Source organism: Desmodus rotundus, chromosome 11 (genome assembly GCF_022682495.2).
Source record: "Desmodus rotundus isolate HL8 chromosome 11, HLdesRot8A.1, whole genome shotgun sequence".
Classification (NCBI taxonomy): Eukaryota; Metazoa; Chordata; class Mammalia; order Chiroptera; family Phyllostomidae; genus Desmodus; species Desmodus rotundus.
The window spans coordinates 87,197,068-87,217,003 of NC_071397.1; the positions used below are offsets into that span (position 1 = coordinate 87,197,068).

Sequence of the window (19,936 nt, forward strand, 5' to 3'; positions counted from 1 at the left end):
TACTGTTGCTGTAATTCTGCTGGGGGTAATGGTGGCCTCAACCAATACTATGGAAATGAAGAGACCTAATGATTCAAGGGACAGTTGAAGTGATCGCTGCATATGGGAAATGAGTAAAGATTATATCCATGTGTCTGGCTGGGGCAACTGGGTGGAGAGTGGTAATGCCCTTTGCTGAAAGAGAAAACAGCAGGTTGTCAGATGGAGGTTGGGGGCAAGGAGAGTGGGAGAAGAGGGGTGGGGGTGGGGATGGAGAGGTGAAGTGGGCATACATCCGATGTGTTTGAGTTGCCTGCCTGGTGGGACATCCATGTGCAAATAGTCCATTGGATATGAGTCTGAAGGTCAAAGAAATCCTCTTGGCCACAGAGAGGAAGTTAAGAATCATCAGCAGTTGTAACGGAAGCTGTGGAAATGGACAATCACCTTAATAATGTAGCCTAAGACTGTGAAGAAATTACTACAATGAAAATTTAATGAACTATATTTGTGTTACTTGAGTTTGTCTCTAAATCGTAAAACTCTTTCATTTATACATCCTCTGAGTGCCTTAGATGATACAGACATTTTTAGCTTAACTGGGTTTTATCAGTTAGCTTCATTTGAAATAAAATGGAGTAGCACCTTATGGAGGGGATTGAGTTGTAAAGGAAAACTTATATTTGAAATACCTTATGTTGCCCCAAATACAATATACAGACATACTATCTCAATAAGTCCAGTGTAACCTTTTTTTTTTTTTTTACTTTATCATTGGAATGTTTCCCTGGTTCTTTAATTAAGCCACAGATTAAGAAATTAGTTTACATTTAGGTGCTTTATTGTGTTTTCTTAAAAAAAAAAAAGCCTTACCTTTAAGCATAAGAATGACACTCCACACAGTGAGAGGCTCACACTGCAAGCACAGGAAGAGAGCGATGGAGGAAGAGGAGGTAAATGTCCCAGCTCACCCTCAGTCCGAGTACATGCTCTTCAATGTATTGACCTTGACAGAGAGAATCCCTCAATGGTAATGATGGTCCTCTCTCCTTTTCTGAAAGCATAGAGTTAAGTCTATAATTATATGCATGCATGATCTGACTCCCCCATATTTGTAAAAAGTTTCCATCTGTTTCTTTGTCACTCAAGAGAAAGGGGACCACTAATGATTTCTGAGCTTTGTATAGCCTAAAGCTAGAATGAGTGTAACCGCAACATACCCAAGAGTACTCAAAATACATTTTATAATTTAAAAGTCATGGGAAAGAAAATTAATTCGAATTAATATTTCCAAAGAGTATTCACCAATGCAACACATACTTTTGACTCTGGGAACAGGAGTCAGTAAATAGAAAAGCAACCAACATCAAGCGTTTGTGTAGCCTAAAGAACATACGATTACTAGGGGCTAGAAGCAAGGAAAGGAATGTAAGCGTGTAATATAAAGGCCCTGAAAGACACCAGACATTGAGGAGAAACAAAAGGACTGGGATCCTGGGAAGCGGACAAGTTGGGTCAAGATGCATGCTGCCGGATTCCCAAGATGAGAACCTGATTTGTGACAAAGCATGTGTTCCCTGAAAAATCCCAGGTGTTGGAGGAGGCCCGGGTTTCAGGAATGGGCCATCCTGAGGCAAAAGTGAAGTCAGGTGGATAACTATGCTTAGCTGGGAAGAGGATAATCGCTCACTTCCATTGAGCCCTGACCACCAGCCAGAAACTGGTCCAAGCATTTAACACACAATCTCTCACTTTATTCAACAAAACCCTATAAAATGAGTATTAATAACACTCCCATTTCCATTTTACATTGAGGTGAGTAGTGGGAGACCCCTTGCCCCAGGTTATACAATAAGAGTGAAACAAACACCAGAAACCAATTCCAGTTACATACCAAGCATACTACTGTTATTACTGAACATGACGGGGGGAAATCTATGTGAAAAACGATGCACTTTTTAGATAAGCACTCCCAAATCTAACTTTACGTGGGCTCTGCACCTTTCCTTGCCTTTGAGCTGTCTTACAATTTTTATAATTTGTAGAAAGCTGATAGTAATGAAAATAAATTTTGTCTCTAGGCATGTACTTAAATTCTGTCTAGTAGAGGTTCAACTGTCTTCCCTAGATCACTGGGAAAGAGGCCAGTTTCGTCTCTGTTTGCATACTCTTTTCAATATTCCTGCTCATAAATGTTTCTATTCTTTGGATTGTCTTCTGAACTAATTGAAACATCTTACCAGTTCCCTCCTAACGATGTTTTAAAAATCTTTAACATGCTCACTTTACATATATATATATATATATATATATATAATGATTTTACCATTTAAAAATATCCTTTAACAATATTTATTGAAGCAGATTATATTAGTATCTAACCTGTCCCCTGTTTGGTTTTTGTATTTAAGTATCTTCACTTTTTTATATACAAATGTAACAAATCATATTGTCACTGCAAACTTACAAACAATGAAGAAATATCTCAAATAGAAATTGAAAGTTTCCTGCAATCCCAGCTCCTTGTGGATATTTGCTGTAGGCAGTTTTAAACATAGTCAATCAGATATTTTTCTATGCTTGCACTATGATTATTTCTGTGTAAAATGTTTTTCTATTTATAATTTTTTAACAAAAAGTGCCATCTACTATGATGTTCTGCAAACTGCTTTTTCCAGCTTAGTAAGTGGCTATTCATATTGATCTGCCTCTTAACAGCTTCATGATAGACTGCAGTATGATTGTTTGGGTTTTTTTTCAATTAATCCCTTACTAATGGAATTTCATTTTTTTTCCCTCCCTTACAAAGAGTGCTACAGTGACCATCCTGGTATATCCATCTTTATGCATCTCACCTTTTTATAACTGAGTACATCCATGAGCTCTATAAATATTATCATGCATGTAACTTACAATTCCTAAAGTCCCTGCTTCAGGGTCTAGCAAATTTTTTTCCTCTTTGGGGTACATTGGTTTCCTGATGCTTTAGGATCCTTCAATGATGCTGATGGAGACCCCCTGCTGAATGTAATATAATTGAGGCTAAGATGATAAGCATAATTTCAATAGGCAAGCTGATTTCATATGAAAAAAAAGAGAAAATTAGCAAAGCCCAAATTAAGCTAGAAATTCTGTATAATCATTTTGAAATAGATGCCAGTAATTAGCGCATACTAATGAGAGTAGAAGTATAGTTTAGATTTATTATTGCTGTAACATTTCAGTTCTAGGTGATGTTAATGGTAGAAAATAACATTTTAATGGTAGGAAATAACATTGTGTTGTGACAAGCCAGAGTTTTGTATATAACCATTATAATGAATGCATTGCGCTAGATATTGCTTTCAACAAAAAGTAAATGAGCTAACACATATGTAGCAACCCAGGACAGTCTCTGACACCTGTAAATTCACTGAGAGTGTTGGCTTTTTGAAATGGGATGCATCGTAATGGTAAAGGGTGGCATTCTCCAGCTACACCTGAGTTCACATTTTGGCTTCATGGCCCGGGGCAAAAGTCACTTGACTGACTGTTCCTCAATCTCTAATCTGTAAAATAAAAGGATAATAGTAGTGTATCTCCTTAAATCCTCCTCTAGGAATTTAATAAGTAAATGTATGTAAAGTGCTTTGAACAGTGAATTGATGTTGGGTCCTTACTATGTCCTGGGGAAGTAAAGTTGAGAAGATAAAAATCCTTGCCTTCAAGCAGGTTACTAGAGTCTAATTCTAAAACTTTACAACTTAGTGTAACTGAGTAAAATAGTATAATCACAGGATGCAGTGAAAACATTTGAGACGGGCCCTAGTTTTGAAGAATACAGGCATACCTCACTTTACTGCACTTTGTTTTCTTGTGCTTCATACATGTTGTATTTTTCACAAAGCAAAGGCAAGACACTTCGCCAGCAAAAAGATTACAACTCCTGTTATTGTGATATTCACCTTACTAAAGTGGTCTGGAACAAACCCACAGTATCTTCAAGGTGTGCCTGTATAAGTTTCCTGGTGGCAGAAATAACTAAGCTAATTTTAAAAGGAAGAGCCTTTTATATGGGCATGAGAAAGCCAATCTCTTTTAGGTACGTTTGAGAACTGCAAACAGTTTGATAGGCTGGGTCATAGAATGGTATTGTAACCAAGCAAGCAGGGGCCTGTGCACGTGTGGCCTTGATACGAGACAATTAGTGTTGAAGGTAACAAGTTTTTGTTTGCAGGGCTCCAACCTGCAACCTCAGGGGCACTGAGAGCACTCCTGCTCAGAGCCCTGTTCTCCCACAAGACCCAGCACTCCCCTTGTCCCCACCTGGCTATCAGCCAAAACCATGCCCATGAATTCCCCATATCCTAATCTGTGCTTAAGCCAGCTGTGCAAACAGGTTTCCATCCCCTCTGGAAGGCACACTTGTGGGTGTCAGAATCACCATCCTCTCACAGCAGCTGTCTCCTTCAGGATCTGGGGTACATTGTCCTCAGCCTCCACATAGTGGTCCAGGAAACATGTGCCCTGTTACACTGCATCAAGGTGGAGTCCAGGGAGGCACACGTCCCAAGAGAGTGGCTTCTCTGTACATCCTTCAGAGAAGCAGAAGTCTACATTCCTGGTCACAGTTCAGTTCCAAAGCACCTCCCATGAATCCGGGCTTAGTTAGGCAGGTTCCTGTACAGCTCCATCAGCTCTCCCCTTACACCCTTTCCTCAGCCCCCATGGCTGCCCTCCTCACCGCCCCAGGCCTCATGGCAGAATCCTGACTTCCGGCCGGCATGGCTTCTACCTTACACACCAGCCCTCATGGCAGACCACTTCACTACAACCTGCATAGCTGCTTGCTGCTTCCTCTCTCAGACCTCATGGCTGAATGCCCCCTACTTCGTGGCTCCTTCCTCATGGCTACCTCTTCTCTCAGGCAGCCTTATTTTAAAATGCTTGGAACTTCCTATGTGACCTTCTATCTGGCCCCTCCTACAATGTGCTATCTTTGCCAGTTCTCCCATAACTTTTCTCTTCTTTTGGCTGCCATCTTTAGTCAGGGCAAGAGTTCCCCATGACACAGAGACATCCAGGGAGGGCATTCACGCCCCCTGGCTATGTCACCAGCCACTGTACACTCTCAGAGCCATGTACTCCTTTCGCCTTGGGCAGCAGTCTGCTTCCCTTCAGGATGGACACGGCTATCAACTTGTTGTTATGAAAAGTATGTTAACCACTATATCATCCACACCACCTCCCCCCAACCATGGGCTGTGGGGAATTTCTCCTATATTCTGGGGACCCCTGCTTGGCACCCTGTTACAGTATGTAGGGGCATAAGGGGACAAGATGACTAACTGATGGTTAGAGATCAGATGATACAGTCTTGGCTGCCACGCAAAAAGTTTGGATTTTATCATTAGGCTGGAGGATGGACATTGAAATTTTTATACAGAGAAATTAGGCCAGAGGACGGACATTGAAAATTTTATACAAGAATACACTGGATTCAGACTATTAAAAGTGATAAATTTGATTAAAAGGTAATAAAGTGATACATTTGGATATTTAGAAGGCAGAATGGACAGGAATGGCTGGCTGGCTGCCTTAGCAAGGCAGAGTAGCCTATGGCTAAGGGTGTGGCCCTGCTGCACCAGACTGATGGGCTGCACCTCTAGGCTCTTCCACTCTCTGTGACCTTAGGCGAGTCACTCAGTTCTCTGAACCTCAGACTCTGCATCTATAAGACAGGCTAAGTGCTATCTAACTGTACAGTACAGGCTTAGCGAAGGAATTAAATGACATCATGAATACAAAATACACAGCACAATGTGCTTAGTATTAGTCTTACACATATATGTATCAATATATATAAAGTAGCAGAATATTATTCAAAAAAAGCAAGCACTGTGGTTAAGTGGCCAGTCTCTAGACTCGAGTTTAAATCCCTGCTCTGCGATTTGACTAGCTGTGTGACCTTGAGAAAGTTACTTAACTTTCTTATGCCTGAGTTTTAGTATTAGTAAAATAAGGAAGATAATAGCATCTCTCTCATAATGTTGAAGTAAGGAAGGCACAAAATAATTCAGATAAAGTACCAGAACGATAATTCATTTAACCAAATAGTATTTATTGAGTCTATGTGCCAGGCACGATTCCAGGCCTTCAGAACAGACAAAAGTAGCAAATAAAAACAGATAAAAGTAAAATTAAACCTGCCCTCATAAAACTTAATTATAATGAATGTCTGGTACATAAAAGTGTCATGCATTATTTCTGTCACAAAGCGTTTTCTAAAGACAAGTTCTGTGGTTCTTGTCTAAATTGTTTCTATAATTTTATTGTAATACAAGAGTAATAGTCCATAAATATTTATAATGGTAACAGGGCATAAAGCAGCAATCCAAGATAACTCAGACATTGAAAAGACTCTAGATATTGGGAAGGGGGAAACACAAATTTGAGACGAAGTCTGCTGATAAAACTTTGAATGCATAACACCCCCTTTTGCCCAGGAAAAGCAGGAGAGTGCCCCAGCGCCTGCCTGACGTCCTGCTGGGGTGTGCTTCTAGCCTGGTGCTTAAACCGCGTTAACACATTTGAGGAAGGACTTGGAAGAGCGTAAACTGTTTTCATTGTGTAAGACAGGGTGTGCAAATACTCAAGAGATTCTGAATATACTTTATTAATTCAAATGCCTCTACTGTCAACAGTCTTGGGGGTTTGATTAACTGAATCTTTTAATGCAGTTCATTACCGATGTAAAAGAAACGAAGACCTGATTAAGCCTGGGGCAGCCTAGAATAGCAAGGCCCTGGGATCGTCTGTTGCTAACGCAACAGACTCCGCGCCAGCACAAATGCGGGGAACCTGAAAACTCGGGTACCCGGGAGGGCAGCCACCTTCTGTGTACACGGTTTTTGTTTTGTTTTGTTTTTTACGGTCATGAATGTGCAGGAAACACAACTATCAATGGAAAAGCTGGATGCGTCGTCTCTGTTCTCGATAGAGGGCGCTATAAAAGCCAAGTTCTCCCCAAAACAGAAACCCCCTTTCGAGCCTCAGCGCCACGCAGAAGCCTACGACCCCTTTCCCCCGCCGACAGACTTCTGGGCCGAAAAAGCCCCGCCCCCGGGGAGTGACCACCTCCCAAGAACTTCTCGCGATCTTTGGGACGGAGGGAGCGACACGTAACTACCGGCCCCGACCTTTCAGCTTTTCGGCGATTGGCTCGTTTCCACGGCCTGCTGCGTGACTTCCCGTCCGGCTCCCGGGCTTGCACGTGTGTTTGGGCCTAGAGACTCCGCTGGGAGCTGGCTTTTGACGGCGGGTCGGAGGTAGCGCGTCACCACCCGCGAGACTCAGAGAGCGCAGCCACCACTCTTTGGTGTGAGCGCCGTGTGGCTGCAACATGGTGAGCGAGCCCGGCTTCCTGGGGGGCGGGGCGCTCTGGGTGTGCCGGGGCCAGGCCGGTTCCTTTAGTGTCAGTGGGGGTTTGCCTAACAGAACTTTTTAATGGCCCGAAGGTGCGGAGAGGCGGTTCGCGGCACAGGGCCCTGGTATGGGTCACCCTCACCAGCTCGGTCATACTTTTAGTTCAGAGTGTGTGTCTCCCTTGGCCAAGAGCGTCCCTAAAAATGGACATCAGAGAATGGCCTCCCCTTTAGCCCTAAGGGCCAGAAAACGTGTGTGACACAGAACACAAACGTACCACCCTGGGACTCACGGGGTCTGGAGGTGTCTGCCCATCAGTTTGCTCTGGGGAGGGGAACTTGTGGGAGATTCTGAGGTTCGGCCCAAAGCAAGGCATCGTACTCAACTGGGATGATGCTTTCTCAGTTTAGAAAAGCAGGTTGGATGGCGAAATAAAAATGTAGAAATGAGTGATGGATCTTATTAAACTCCAGCTCTTGTGTTGTCGGTTTCACATAATAGTTGATACATGAAGTGTGTACCCTGCTTGCAACTGCCTTCCCCAGATTTTCTTGTGGCAGGCTCATTGTCATTCTGATCCAACCTGTCAGGGACCTTCTCTGAGCACCCAGTTTAAGTAACTCTTAAGTCATTTGTACATCATTGTGTTTTGTTTTCTTTACGTGAAATCATTCTTCTTGATGATTTGCTAGGGAAGAATAGGGGCTTGTCTGATTTTCCCATTGCTGGGTCACCAGCTCCCCTAACAAAGTCTGCTTGCCAAGTAGATGCAAACAAATGTTTATTGGAGGAAGGTAAGTATAGATTTTATAGAACATAGTTGATATTGCCTACCCTAGAAGGGTAAGTTTCAAAAATGTGTTGATCCTTCACATAACTTACTGAAGATGCCTGCGTGGACTATGATACTATTCACTGGTGTTTTGGTTCTGTTCTAATGACTTGTTCTGGTTCTGTCCTTCGAAGCCTCACAGGAAGAAAAAGCCTTTTATAGAAAAGAAGAAAGCTGTGTCTTTTCACCTGGTCCATCGGAGCCAACGAGATCCTTTAGCAGCAGATGAGACTGCGCCCCAGAGAGTTCTGTTGCCTACACAGAAAGTAGGTGCTGATCTTTAGCCAGTGAGTTTGTAGGTGGGCTTTTGGCAATTTTTTTAGCTACCTGCTATTCTCAGATAACTGATATACAAGGAAGCAAAATCTGTGACTTAATTTTCAGTAAATGTGCTGATTTTTACATCATGCATATTTATTTTGATTGAGAAGGTAAAGCATCTTTATTTGAGGTGTTTTGATGAGCAAGTCCTCTAGAGTTATGGTAAATATTTCATAAGCCATCGGCTGCAATACTGCATAATGTTATTTAGGGCACAACCGAAATACTCAATCTCTGCTTTCCCTAAGACCCTTTCCTTTCATAACCACGGACTGCGTTTTGCCTTCTGGTCACGCATCTCATGAAATGTAAAACACTGAAACTCATAAGTTAGCTTTGGAAAATGCCAAGGGGCCTTCACAAGGCCGATGGGTGATTATCAGTCAGTATATTTGTTCAGTGCGGGTATTGTGAAAGGAAGTGTTGGGGAACATTGGGCCCAAAGTTTGTGATGTGCGTTGAGAAGTTTCTTTGCATATAAATACAAGAAATTGTACTTAATCTTTCAGGAACTCCTAGTCTTTTTTTCCTGATCCTCTAAGCACATGGTAAAACAGATCGCTGCGTGCATGTTTCTTGAATTGTTGCGCAGAAATGTCTAGTGAAAGGAGGAATGGTTTCTTTACATGTGGCACAGTGGTTTACAAGCTCTGTGTGCCCTGAATTAGTCAAAACTTCACTGTCTCATTCCCGTCAGCCAAAATGTCCGTATGCCGTGCCTCCTACTCTGAAAGCTGGGCCCTTTGGCAGGTTCCTGTGCCTTAATCGGGAAGAGGTACTAGCCGCATTGTGTTCAATATTGTAGATAAATGACGAAGAGAGACGAGCAGAGCAGAGGAAGTACGGAGTGTTCTTTGATGACGACTACGACTACCTGCAGCACCTGAAGGAGCCATCTGGGCCCTCGGAACTTATTCCCGCTCCTGCTGTCAGCGTGCTCACCAGGACCAGTGAAAACGAAGATACTCCCATGATTTCAGTAAGGCTTTTCAGCAGTGTACGAGCGAGGGGGGGTGCTGGAAAGTCGGGGTGGGGGGGGCACCATTTTAAAGTCACCGTAACTGTTTGGGGCAGGAAACGGCAGCAGTCCGAGGAACACAGGGGCAGGCCGTGCCCACCTGAAGTGCTGGGTGTGTGCGCACGCGTGCAGTCAGGAGAGGGGAGGCCACCTCTTCTCTGGTGGCAGTTGTTAAAAGCACAGCTTTTTAAGTGCAAGCGAGGGCACATATTTATACGAAGTTAGTGCTACCAACTTCAGTTCTTTTTCTCCTGTTTACGTTAAGGACACTCCCATTGCAGGCGTTGGTCAGCTTGTTTTTGTTTCATATCAGCATACATTTCTCTGTGAAACTTTCTATCACCTGGCACTTTAAAAAAGAAGACATTCCTTTATTGGGTTTATTGACAAAAAAAGGAGAGATTTTCAAAGGGGTGGAGGCCACCAAATTTTCCTGCTTCTCATTCTTTAATCCTGTCACAGTCTGGGCATTTTTTTTCCTCAGGGAAGACAGGATCACAGCTCCTTCAGTCTATAGCTTCTTGCTCAAAGAGAGTTCAGAGGATTCGATCTCAGGGTCTGTTCCCAAAGAAAGAGGTAATAACTGCAGCTGTTCATTCACTCACTCGGTCACAGCTCTCTCGTAAGGCTGCACACCCCACCCCACATCTGTAAACCAGCTTACCTTCTTCCCCGAGGCTGTTCGGGAAATGATAGGGTACCTCTTATCTTAGTGACTTCCTTCTAGAAACCATTGAGGGAGGAGGGGGTGTCTAGTAGTGGCTCAAGTTCTTTATCTTATGGACAAAAGTTCTAAGGTTCTTCAGGCTGACTGTATTGACCACTACAAGATTAGCTTTTATTCCCTAATCATGTTGTTTGAAAGTAATCACTATCTGATTGGGTTTTTAATAGAATAAGGCTCTTAAATGGACCCTTCAGTGATATTTACCAGGATAAGTGCATGTTTAAAAACAAAATTGCCATTGGTTTTCTGTAGCAGAATCCAAAAACATAGATGAGTCCCATGTGCTTTCTTAACCTTAAAGGAATTTGTAACCAGCCATCAAAATTGAATAAAGCAGAAATCTTGAATAAGCCATAACAGCAGAAAGTAAGGCATTGCATAAAACCAGACAAAACTTAGTACTGCTTGAGCAGACCCTGATTTTCACAGGAGGGAAAGCAGAGGCTGCTGCGCTAGAACGCCCCTGGGCAGACTCGATGTACAGGGGTGGGCCGCGGTGGGCTTCTAGCTGTGAGTACGTGGGACAGTTTATTCTTAAGTATTATTCATTCTTGTAGCACTTGTCTTATTATTTTATATCCTTACTTATGGTTTATCTTTTAGGTAGTGACGGTTGGTAATTTACCCTGCTTTTGCCCACCCCTGTATGTAGGAACTGCTGCAGCCGATAAAAAGAATTCCACTCTTCTTTTTAAATCACTGTCTAAACTCTGATTGTGTAGATGATTCTTTGACCGCTTCTCAAGATTTGGAAACAATCTCCAAAGGTGAATTCACAAAAACAAGGTGATCCTTCCTTTTTTAACCCCTGAATTTCAAGGATTCGTAATCACAGAGAATATCTTTTTAAAAGACCACATATATTTTACTGCAGTTTTAAAAAATTAATAATGTAATATGCCCAAAATCATTAAATCGTGCACTTTAAATGGGTGGATTGTATGTACATGAATTAGATCTAGTAAGTCTGTTTTTTACAAAAGTACTCTGCAGCGGAAGACCAGGTTTGCGCCATAGAGACACTCATTTTGGAAGCCGGAACAGCTTGCTGGGCACAGGCTGCTGTGCGTAGCCTTCGCTCTGTGCTCTGCTGAGGCTGCCAGTACAGCGTGCTAACTGCGGGCCAGTGGCAATGTGCTCTCAGCTTCGTGCCTGCCACTCGGCTGAGGACTCAGTCGATGGCGAGATACACGGAGACAGATAACGTGGTGATCCTCAGGTTATTTTCGGTTGGAAAGATGAAACTAAAGCGTAAGGACTAGTCAGAAATTGTGCCGGCATCACTCCTGTCATCTCCGTCTTCACCTGGCGTCCTGCCCTGTGTGTCTCCCCGCTCGCTCCGCTTCTTGTAAGACCAGGCCAGTCGTTGGATTCGGGCCCACCACCCTCTGCTACCACCTCACCCTAGCTAATTGCCTCTGCAAAGATTCTATTTCAAGTAAGGTCACATGCCGAGCTTCTGGGTGAGCATGAATTTGGAGGTAACACATAGTAGTTCAGAAGTATTGCTAAATAAACCTAACCATTTGTGTCATTTCTTTTTTAAGAGCACTGGAATTAAGTTGCCTTCATCAGTGTTTGCATCAGAGTTTGAGGAAGATGTTGGATTGTTAAATAAAGCAGCTCCTGTGTCAGGTGTGTTCAGTTTCGTTACCCTTTCCAGTGGGTAGAGCTGTGTTTTACAGAAACACACCGGTGGGCAAAGCGGGTTTATAGTTGTGAGTGCACGAAACAGTTACTCTTGTATTATTATTTATCACTTGTTGTAGTATTTATTTGTATTGCAACTGTAAACCTACTTTTGCTGACCCCTGTATAGTAATGATACAGAGTTTTTCTGTTCCTGATAAAGTGTTGAAACAATTGAGATGTGTCTGAATTCAGATTGGAGGTCATTAGGAAGGGGTGCCTGTGATCAGCATTCTTTTCATTTAATTTGTTAGCTTGTAGAAGTTCTCCCAAGAATATACAAGTCCTATTTATCCATCTGTTCCAGATACACTGAAAAATTGTTTCTTGGTTTGTTTGTAGTACCAATATTGTATTTTAGAACACGCAAAGAAGTCCACAGAAGTGTTTGATATTTTATTCTAAATTGCCTTGATTTTTTTCATTGATTAATATTTTTTACTGAGATATAATTGACATATAGTATTTATTATATTAGTTTCAGGTATACAACATAATAATTCAATATTTGTATATATTGTGAAATGATTACCACAGGGAGTCTGGTTAACATCATCACCACACACAGAGAATTTTTTTCTTGTGTTGAGAACTTTTTTTGACTTCAAATAATTTTTTATTTTTCAATTACATTTGACACACAATATTATATCAGCGTCAGGTATTTAACCCAGTGCTTGGGCATTATATCATTTACTGCGTGACCACACTGATAAATCTAGTACCTATCTGACGCCATACATCTCTGCTGCAATATCATTATATCCCTGTGCTGTACTTCACATCCCGTTACTCTTCTGTAACTACCAATCTGCACTTCCTGTTCCCTTCCCCTTTTTCACCCCCGACCTTCCCATCTTTTACTCAGTCCCCCGAACTTGCCTTGTTGCTTTAATTTATTAATCCATCCCATAGATTTCTGAGTTGCTACATTTGACAGGGTCTTGGGTGAAGCCAATATAAAACATAATCTCTGACCACAAGGAATGGGCCATCAGTTGGGAAAGATGGCAATAAATGGGAAATTACGATTATAGTACAAATGATTAAGTGGTGAAACACCAAACAAGCCTTGGGGCGCTGGGCAAGGCATCCTAGAGGAAACATTCCAAGTCCATCTCTTAGGTATGAGTTCAGCAGGTAGATGAGGAAGGGTGGGGTGGTGGGAAGGGGACATTCCAGACAGTGGAAACTGTGCAAAAGCAAAGCAGTAGGAATATAGTTGATGCATGCATTTAGCATGTTTGACGTGAAGGGTAGGGATTACTGTGAGGTGAGGCTGGCAAATCAGTAGCCACATTGTAAGGAGGTTTGGAAGCCATGTAAGTTTACGGGTTTGAACTTGAAACTTTCTCTCGAACTCCGTAATGTTTAGAGAAGAACGTAACTGGAGAAACAGTTTGTGATTTACTGAAATCTCAGTCTCAAAAGACAAAGTTTAATAGGCTACAAATTATTGAATGACTTCTAACCAGTGAGAGTTATTTCTAACAGGTGAATTTAAAGTCCGTTTCTTCTTGCAGGTCAGAGCTTTGAATTTTCCTTAATGGACTATTTAATATTGTACGTCTGTAATAGAAAGGGGTTTTTTTTCCCTTTTTTATTTTCTTGGCAGTCATGCATCTCTATTTCCCTCTCTAGACTGAATTTCTTAAAGAGTACTTCATCATTGTTTGGTGCTTTGGCGTAAATAGATACTCAGATTATGTGAGGTTAAAGGAATGATGATTTCTTGGGAATTATTACTCAGTTTTTGTTTTTCGTGTAGGACCTCGGCTGGATTTTGATCCTGACATTGTTGCAGCTCTTGATGATGATTTTTACTTTGATAATCCGGATAATCTGCTTGAAGATGATTTTATTCTTCAGGCTAATAAGCCAAGAGAAGAGGAAGAGGGAATGGATATACAGTATGTGTGGTTTGTTTCAAAGCAGGGATAACCCGACTGCTGCTGCTTTAATAGGATAGTAACCATAGAATGTCACAGCTGAAAAAGACCTTCCAAGACTTGAGTCTGAAAATTCCGTATTTCACAGCAGACAGTGTGAGACTGGAATTCTGTACAAACCATCAGTAGGTGGGGCTAAAGTCCAGGATGCCCGATTGCTAGTTCATTGCTTTTCCAATCATGCCAGACCAGTCATGCATCACAGCTGTTCTGCCTAAACAGGAATGCTCCCTGAAACATCCTCAAGTTTTATTTGTGTAAAGTCACTGGGCTCTGTTGTTTTTCAAGTTGTTTTGACAGTCAATTGATGGTCTGACTTTAGGGAACCGGAGGCCGAAGATGGCAGTGAGTGGGACGGTGCTGGTGATGACGATGACTATGACTCTGCGTGCTCATTTTCGGACGAGGCTGTGTCAGCCCCCGGGAGGCCTCTTGGGGCCCTAGAAAGTCACTTGTTTTGGGAAGAGGAGACGAAAAGTCGCTTTACTGACTATTCTATGACGTCCTCAGTCATGAGGAGAAATGAGCAGCTGACCCTACATGATGAAAGATTTGAGAAGGTAAGGTCTCCAGTTAAGGGCCTCTTAATGTTTTTAATACATGATACTGGAACCCAAAGCTAGAACTTTAAGCTTTAGGAGCAGCCTGTAATTTATTAAAGCAGACCACCTTTAATTTTGGAAAAATGCATATAGGTCAAAAGATGGCCTGTCAAAACTCCCGACTTTCCTCTTAGAATGCTGACATTTTGATTCCAACCCTCTTCAGTCACAATCCCCAAGATTATGCTACTTCCTCAAGCATTAGCCTGAGCATAAACAAAATTCCATTTCTTCCGTTTTGTGTATGTCTGTGTGTTACTGCTCACCGATGTATCCCGAGGCCTCAAGCATTATCTGGCATGTGGTAGGAGTTTAAACTTTGAACTGTTCAGTAAATGATTGATGGAGGAATGAATAAATGGCTTCCTAAGATAAAGATTCTAACTTTGCTGCATTTCACTTAGTACCAGCTTCCATTCTCTCTCAACGAAATAGGCAAACTGTTACTGCAAAAACCTCACTTCAGGGGTTACATCACCCCCTGCTTATTACTTTTTTACAAAGCCTGACAGTGTGAACAGCATTTGAAATAACATCATCTAAACAAACAAACAAAAAAATGGAATTTGTACATTAGTTTCCATAATTAATGAATTGGAAGGCATCTGTGAAATGTTCGTAGGTAAAGATTTCTGCCTGGTGTTCTGCTCTCCAGGCTAACTAGAGTAACTGCCTTCATTGTCATATTCCAGGGCGGCCTGTTTGCAGTCTTAAGTGCTGGGTTGCGGTGTCTCCCACACTGCACTGTTGTGGTGCTGGATCCCTGCTAATATTTTAGTGGTAGTGGTCCTCTCATGGGAGGAGTAAAATTAATGTAAAAAAACAACATTAAATGCTGTATTCTTACTGAATACATTCATTTTCTTGGTATATTTTCTCTTTATATTCAAGTTTTATGAGCAATATGATGATGATGAAATTGGAGCTCTGGATAACGCTGAACTGGAAGGTTCCATTCAAGTTGACAGCAGTCGCTTAGAGGAAGTTCTGAATGACTACTATAAAGAGAAGGCAGAGAAGTATGGTGACTTGTTCTGGCTTACCTATGTTTTTCACATTCAAATAAAGTAATTGTACACGTGAATCAAAAATCACCCAGTCAGAATCCATCTTAAGATGATGGAACATTCTCCGTAGCCTTTGGCTCACATTTTGATTTTTAGAGTTCTAAAGGTGAACAAACAAGGGGCGGAAACATACAGAGAACCACTGTCTCTGTAACTTGTCCTGAGAGTAAAGATGGAGTAACTGAGGGTTATAGTGGGAAGTCCAAGGTCACGTGCCACTTGGGAATAAGACGATGCTTCTAGCCTCTTTGGCTGAAGAATTCTTTGACTTCTAAGTGTATGTACTCTTAATCTTCCTGATATGCCAGGCGTTCTGAGAAATACATATTTATGGCTTATAGAAAGACAAGAGTTTATCTCTCCAGCTGGATTAGAAATTTCCAGCCAAGTATTTGGTGAATCAGCATCCACATTAGGTGGTTTCTCTGAGAGAAACTAACGAGGTGCTCACATCTGCTAGAAAGGTCTCATGTTCTGTGATCACTGTCATATGCTGGCCCACAGCAGGATAAGAGCTACATACTTGGAGTGAATTATTTGAATACTTTGGAGAGACAGATGGGCTAATGCTTTTCATGGCTTTAAAAAAGATTATGTTTTAGGAAAGCAGCTATTTTGTTTAATGTGTTATATCCTTGCAAAGATACAGATAGATTTTTCCTTCCTGTCAGCAGAGTGAATGTCCAGAACCTGCTGGAAGGGAGAGGCAGGGCTAGATAAAGCTAATTTTAACAGGAAATGACAAACAGGACACATGAGTATGTGGATTTTTAAAAATGCTTTTATTTCCGTAGTTTTTGAAGCGCAGGTTGAGTAACGTACACTATAATAACGGGTGGTGTGCTTTGATCCCCTCTTACCTTCATTTTTGAAAACTTAACCACAAGCTGTGTGAAACTGAGTACTCTTGAACCCTTCGAGGATCAGGACCTACCCGTGAATGAACTTGATGGGTCTGAGGAGGAAGAGATTGTTACTGTAGTTCTTGAAGAAGGCAAAGAGAAATGGGATTGTGAATCCATTTGTAGTAAGTATCAGAGGGTCCATTTCACTGCTAAAAATTTGACAGTAATTTTAAAGTATTAACAAGTATATCAACTTTTTGAAAAGGTATATATTTTCTGAAAATTTGAAAAAATATTTCTAAGTTATGAACAATATGAAACCATTTATAACAGAGACTTCGGGGTTAATTTGAATTTGAACTATAAAAACGCTAAAGCTGCCCTCGCTGGTGTGGTTCAGTGGATTGAGTGCCGACCTGTGAACTAAGGGTCACTGGGTCGATTCCCAGTCAGGGCACATGCCTGAGTTGTGGGCAAGAGGCAACCACACATTGATGTTTCTCTCCTTCTCTTTCTCCCTCCCTTCCCCTCTCTCTGAAAATAAATAAATAAAATCTTTTTTAAAAAAAACAACACTAAAGCTGGGAATATAGTAGGAACTGTTTTGCTGAACTAAAAATATACTTAGTTAATATGTGATTTTTTTTTTTTTTAGGTACATACTCAAATATATATAACCATCCACAACTTATCAAGTATGACCCAAAGGTAAGTTGTGATGTCCTGAGCCGTTGGAAAAATGCAGTGCAGGCGAGGAAGTGTGCAGGTTATTTTCCCATAAGGGGCTTTGTCTCTAGTGACTACCAACAGCACTAGGAAAAGCAACAATAAAGTGTCATAAGTGAGCTATTTTTTAATAGGAATGAGGAATAACCCTGTTGTTTTATCTTTATTTCAGCCCCCAAAAATCCAGATATCTTCTAAAACAGGAATACCTCTCAACGTCTTACCTAAGAAAGGGTTCACAGCAAAGCAAGTGGAACGAATGCAGATGATTAATGACAGTGATCTGCCCAAGGTGTCAACCCAGCCACGCTCCAGAAACGAAAGCAAAGAAGATAAAAGAGCAAGAAAGCAAGCAATAAAGGAAGAGCGCAAGGTAAAGAAAGTGCTTCTCTCAGACGTGAGATTTACAAAGAGCTGGTGGCAGGGAGGTCATGGGACTTTTATTTTATAAAATTAGTCTGCATCAGTTTGAAGATTTGAGTAACATGAATGTATTCTTGTGCAGGAACGGCGAGTAGAGAAGAAAGCTAACAAATCAGCCTTCAAACTGGAGAAAAGAAGGCAGGAAAAGGAGCTGCTGAACCTGAAGAAGAATGTTGAGGGTCTGAAGCTGTGACAGCGGAACTTCCAGGGGGAGGCGCACTCCCCTTCGGGCTCCTCATTGTGTTCAATGGGGAGCGAGCAGCTTCAGAGACGAGACTGATCTGCCGTTTTTACTGGCACGCATTGAAAAGGAAACAATACAGTATTTGTATTTAGACAAGCAAGTTTGTAAATACTGTAACATTTTAAAATTTAATATGATAAGCTTAGATTTGCTCTGAAATAAATGACTTCATGAATGTGAAATGTGTGGATAAATTAACTAAAAATGTCTTCATAATTTAAGTGGAATTGTTGTATTCTTCATTTATTTGTATGGTTTTCCCAATTGCCTTTTGCAGATGTTCTCAACTATTACTTTGAAATCACTCCTTTTCAGTAGTTAAGTGGTTTAATTTGCAGTACATAGAAAAGTGGCCCATTTAAACTAATTTTGAAATGCTGATTGGGAAGAGTTTTTCTGAGAAGTTTCCACTGGTAGGAAGCTGGTGCAAAGGTTATTTCAAAAGGATGGTAAAACTTAATAGGTTGTTGGGACTTAATTGCTGGATGACTTGCTTTTGCAATTTAGGGACAGCGAAATCAGGAAACAAAAGAAATAATCAAGAAAACTTCCTTGGCTTCAGTAAATACCTGGCTCATAATCAGAAGTATTTACTTCAGTTTAAACTAAAAAGTTTGTCTTTTAAACATTATTTAATGCTTGGAACCATTTATACTTGATTAAAATATATCATTGAAAACTCCCAGCTTTTTTGATGAGTTGGTTTTTCTTTTTTTTCTTCACACATTTTCAAGGCTAAGGCAGTGATACCATCACAATTGTTAATTATTTGGTAAACTGTGACTTCCTGGAAATAGACAACTTGTTAGTGACCCTTGTTCATGTGTCCATGACTAATATGTTATCTGGACCACTCTGGCAAAGAAACCTGTGAACCCTTGGTCCGAGTTGGGAGTAGAATGGCTCGGCCAGAACCATTTTTATCCGGTGAGCTGTCTTCATCTGTAATTCATTTGATTATGGCTGTTCCAAAGTTGGTGTTATCTTGTTCCCTATGTTACCAATTTTAAATCGAATTATTGTAGGAGTTTTAAAAGTTGTGAAAAGCCAGTAGCATTATGTGCTCTACCAGCATTAATACAAAACACTTGGCTGAGGAGCTTGTCATTACAAATGCCTCAGGTAAACGGTCTCCCCAGCATTGTTGAATGCTAACCTGTGGAAGCGAAGGGTCAGATGATGGTTGATAATATCGGGAATGTATTAAGTCCTAAAAGAATGGACTTATTTTGGTAGCTGTCTCAACTGAAGGTTCTCAAAACCAGCAAGAATCTTACAGACGTGGAATGTTACTTTGACTTGGTGCTATTGAGATTTCATCTCAGGAGCTTGTGACTGCACTGCATCTCACCCAAAGGGTTTAAAGCAGCACATCACGTTTTTTGGAGTTAAGAGAATGTGACTATAAGCCAGGAGTCTTGGTGAAACATACTGTGGTTTAGGTTGATTATCCTCCAGATTTAAAGATCTTAACTTTATTCTGGGGAACAAATTCTTACACAATATTTTGATTCATTTCACAACATTCTGGAATATTTATGATTTGAGTCATCTACAAACGGGGATTGGGAATTTAACATAAACTCTATGCTAAACTTTGGGAAGTCCAAACTGATAAAGGGGGATTTGCCTTCAAGGACTGCGTCATCTGGGGAGGCAGGGTGTGTGCAGCAAAATGTAACCACCAGTGCCAAGTCACTGATAGAGTAATCACTCAGGACGAGGATCTGGACGCTTGCCGTTCCCCCTGGAGTGCTCTTACCACAAATAAACCCCTCCAGGTTGTGCTCAGTTATCACCTGCCCACAGACTTCTCCCTGACCGTGTGTTTAAAAAATAGCACGCACATCCCTCCCTGAATTCATGCTCCTTCCTGTTGTGTGCTCTTCATAGCACCGATTGGCATCTGAGACAGTTTTCATTCTCTCTAAAACTGAGGGCAGGCAACCTGTGTTTACCACTTCATCTCCAGGTCTAGAAGAGCACCTGGCTTTTGGTAAATGATCATTAAGTAGTATATACATGAATGGGTAGTTGGGAAAGACTTCAGAAAAAAAAATGGCTTCAACTTGGAACAATGAGAAATAGTCTTGATATTAGCAAGGAGAAA

General features: G+C 41.3%; 2 protein-coding genes across 4 annotated transcripts in view; both read left to right on the forward strand.

The window, feature by feature from the left end:
* Positions 1-7,160: 7,160 nt before the first annotated feature.
* On the forward strand, positions 7,161-18,270 carry LTV1 (LTV1 ribosome biogenesis factor). 3 transcript variants are annotated; one of them, XM_045188856.3, is made up of 11 exons: positions 7,161-7,363; positions 8,350-8,481; positions 9,342-9,515; positions 11,829-11,916; positions 13,739-13,880; positions 14,242-14,479; positions 15,413-15,540; positions 16,476-16,615; positions 17,089-17,141; positions 17,332-17,532; positions 17,665-18,270. In XM_045188856.3, the coding sequence occupies exons 1-11, from the start codon at positions 7,361-7,363 to the stop codon at positions 17,773-17,775; spliced, it is 1,410 nt and encodes a 469-aa protein (XP_045044791.2). In that variant the 5' UTR covers positions 7,161-7,360; the 3' UTR covers positions 17,776-18,270. The 3 variants fall into 3 exon arrangements, with proteins under 3 accessions (XP_045044791.2, XP_045044793.2, XP_045044792.2); XM_045188858.3 differs by lacking the exons at positions 7,161-7,363; positions 8,350-8,481 and adding exons at positions 10,039-10,130; positions 10,934-11,719 and having other exon boundaries at positions 9,383-9,515; XM_045188857.3 differs by lacking the exons at positions 7,161-7,363; positions 8,350-8,481 and adding an exon at positions 10,934-11,719 and having other exon boundaries at positions 9,440-9,515.
* A 455-nt stretch (positions 18,271-18,725) lies between these two features.
* The window catches only part of ZC2HC1B (zinc finger C2HC-type containing 1B), a 34,577-nt gene continuing 33,366 nt past the window's right edge, over positions 18,726-19,936 (forward strand). The window contains exon 1 of the mRNA XM_024551676.3: positions 18,726-18,753. Coding sequence (XP_024407444.2) covers positions 18,726-18,753 — 28 coding nt within the window. The remainder of the gene's footprint in view (positions 18,754-19,936) is intronic.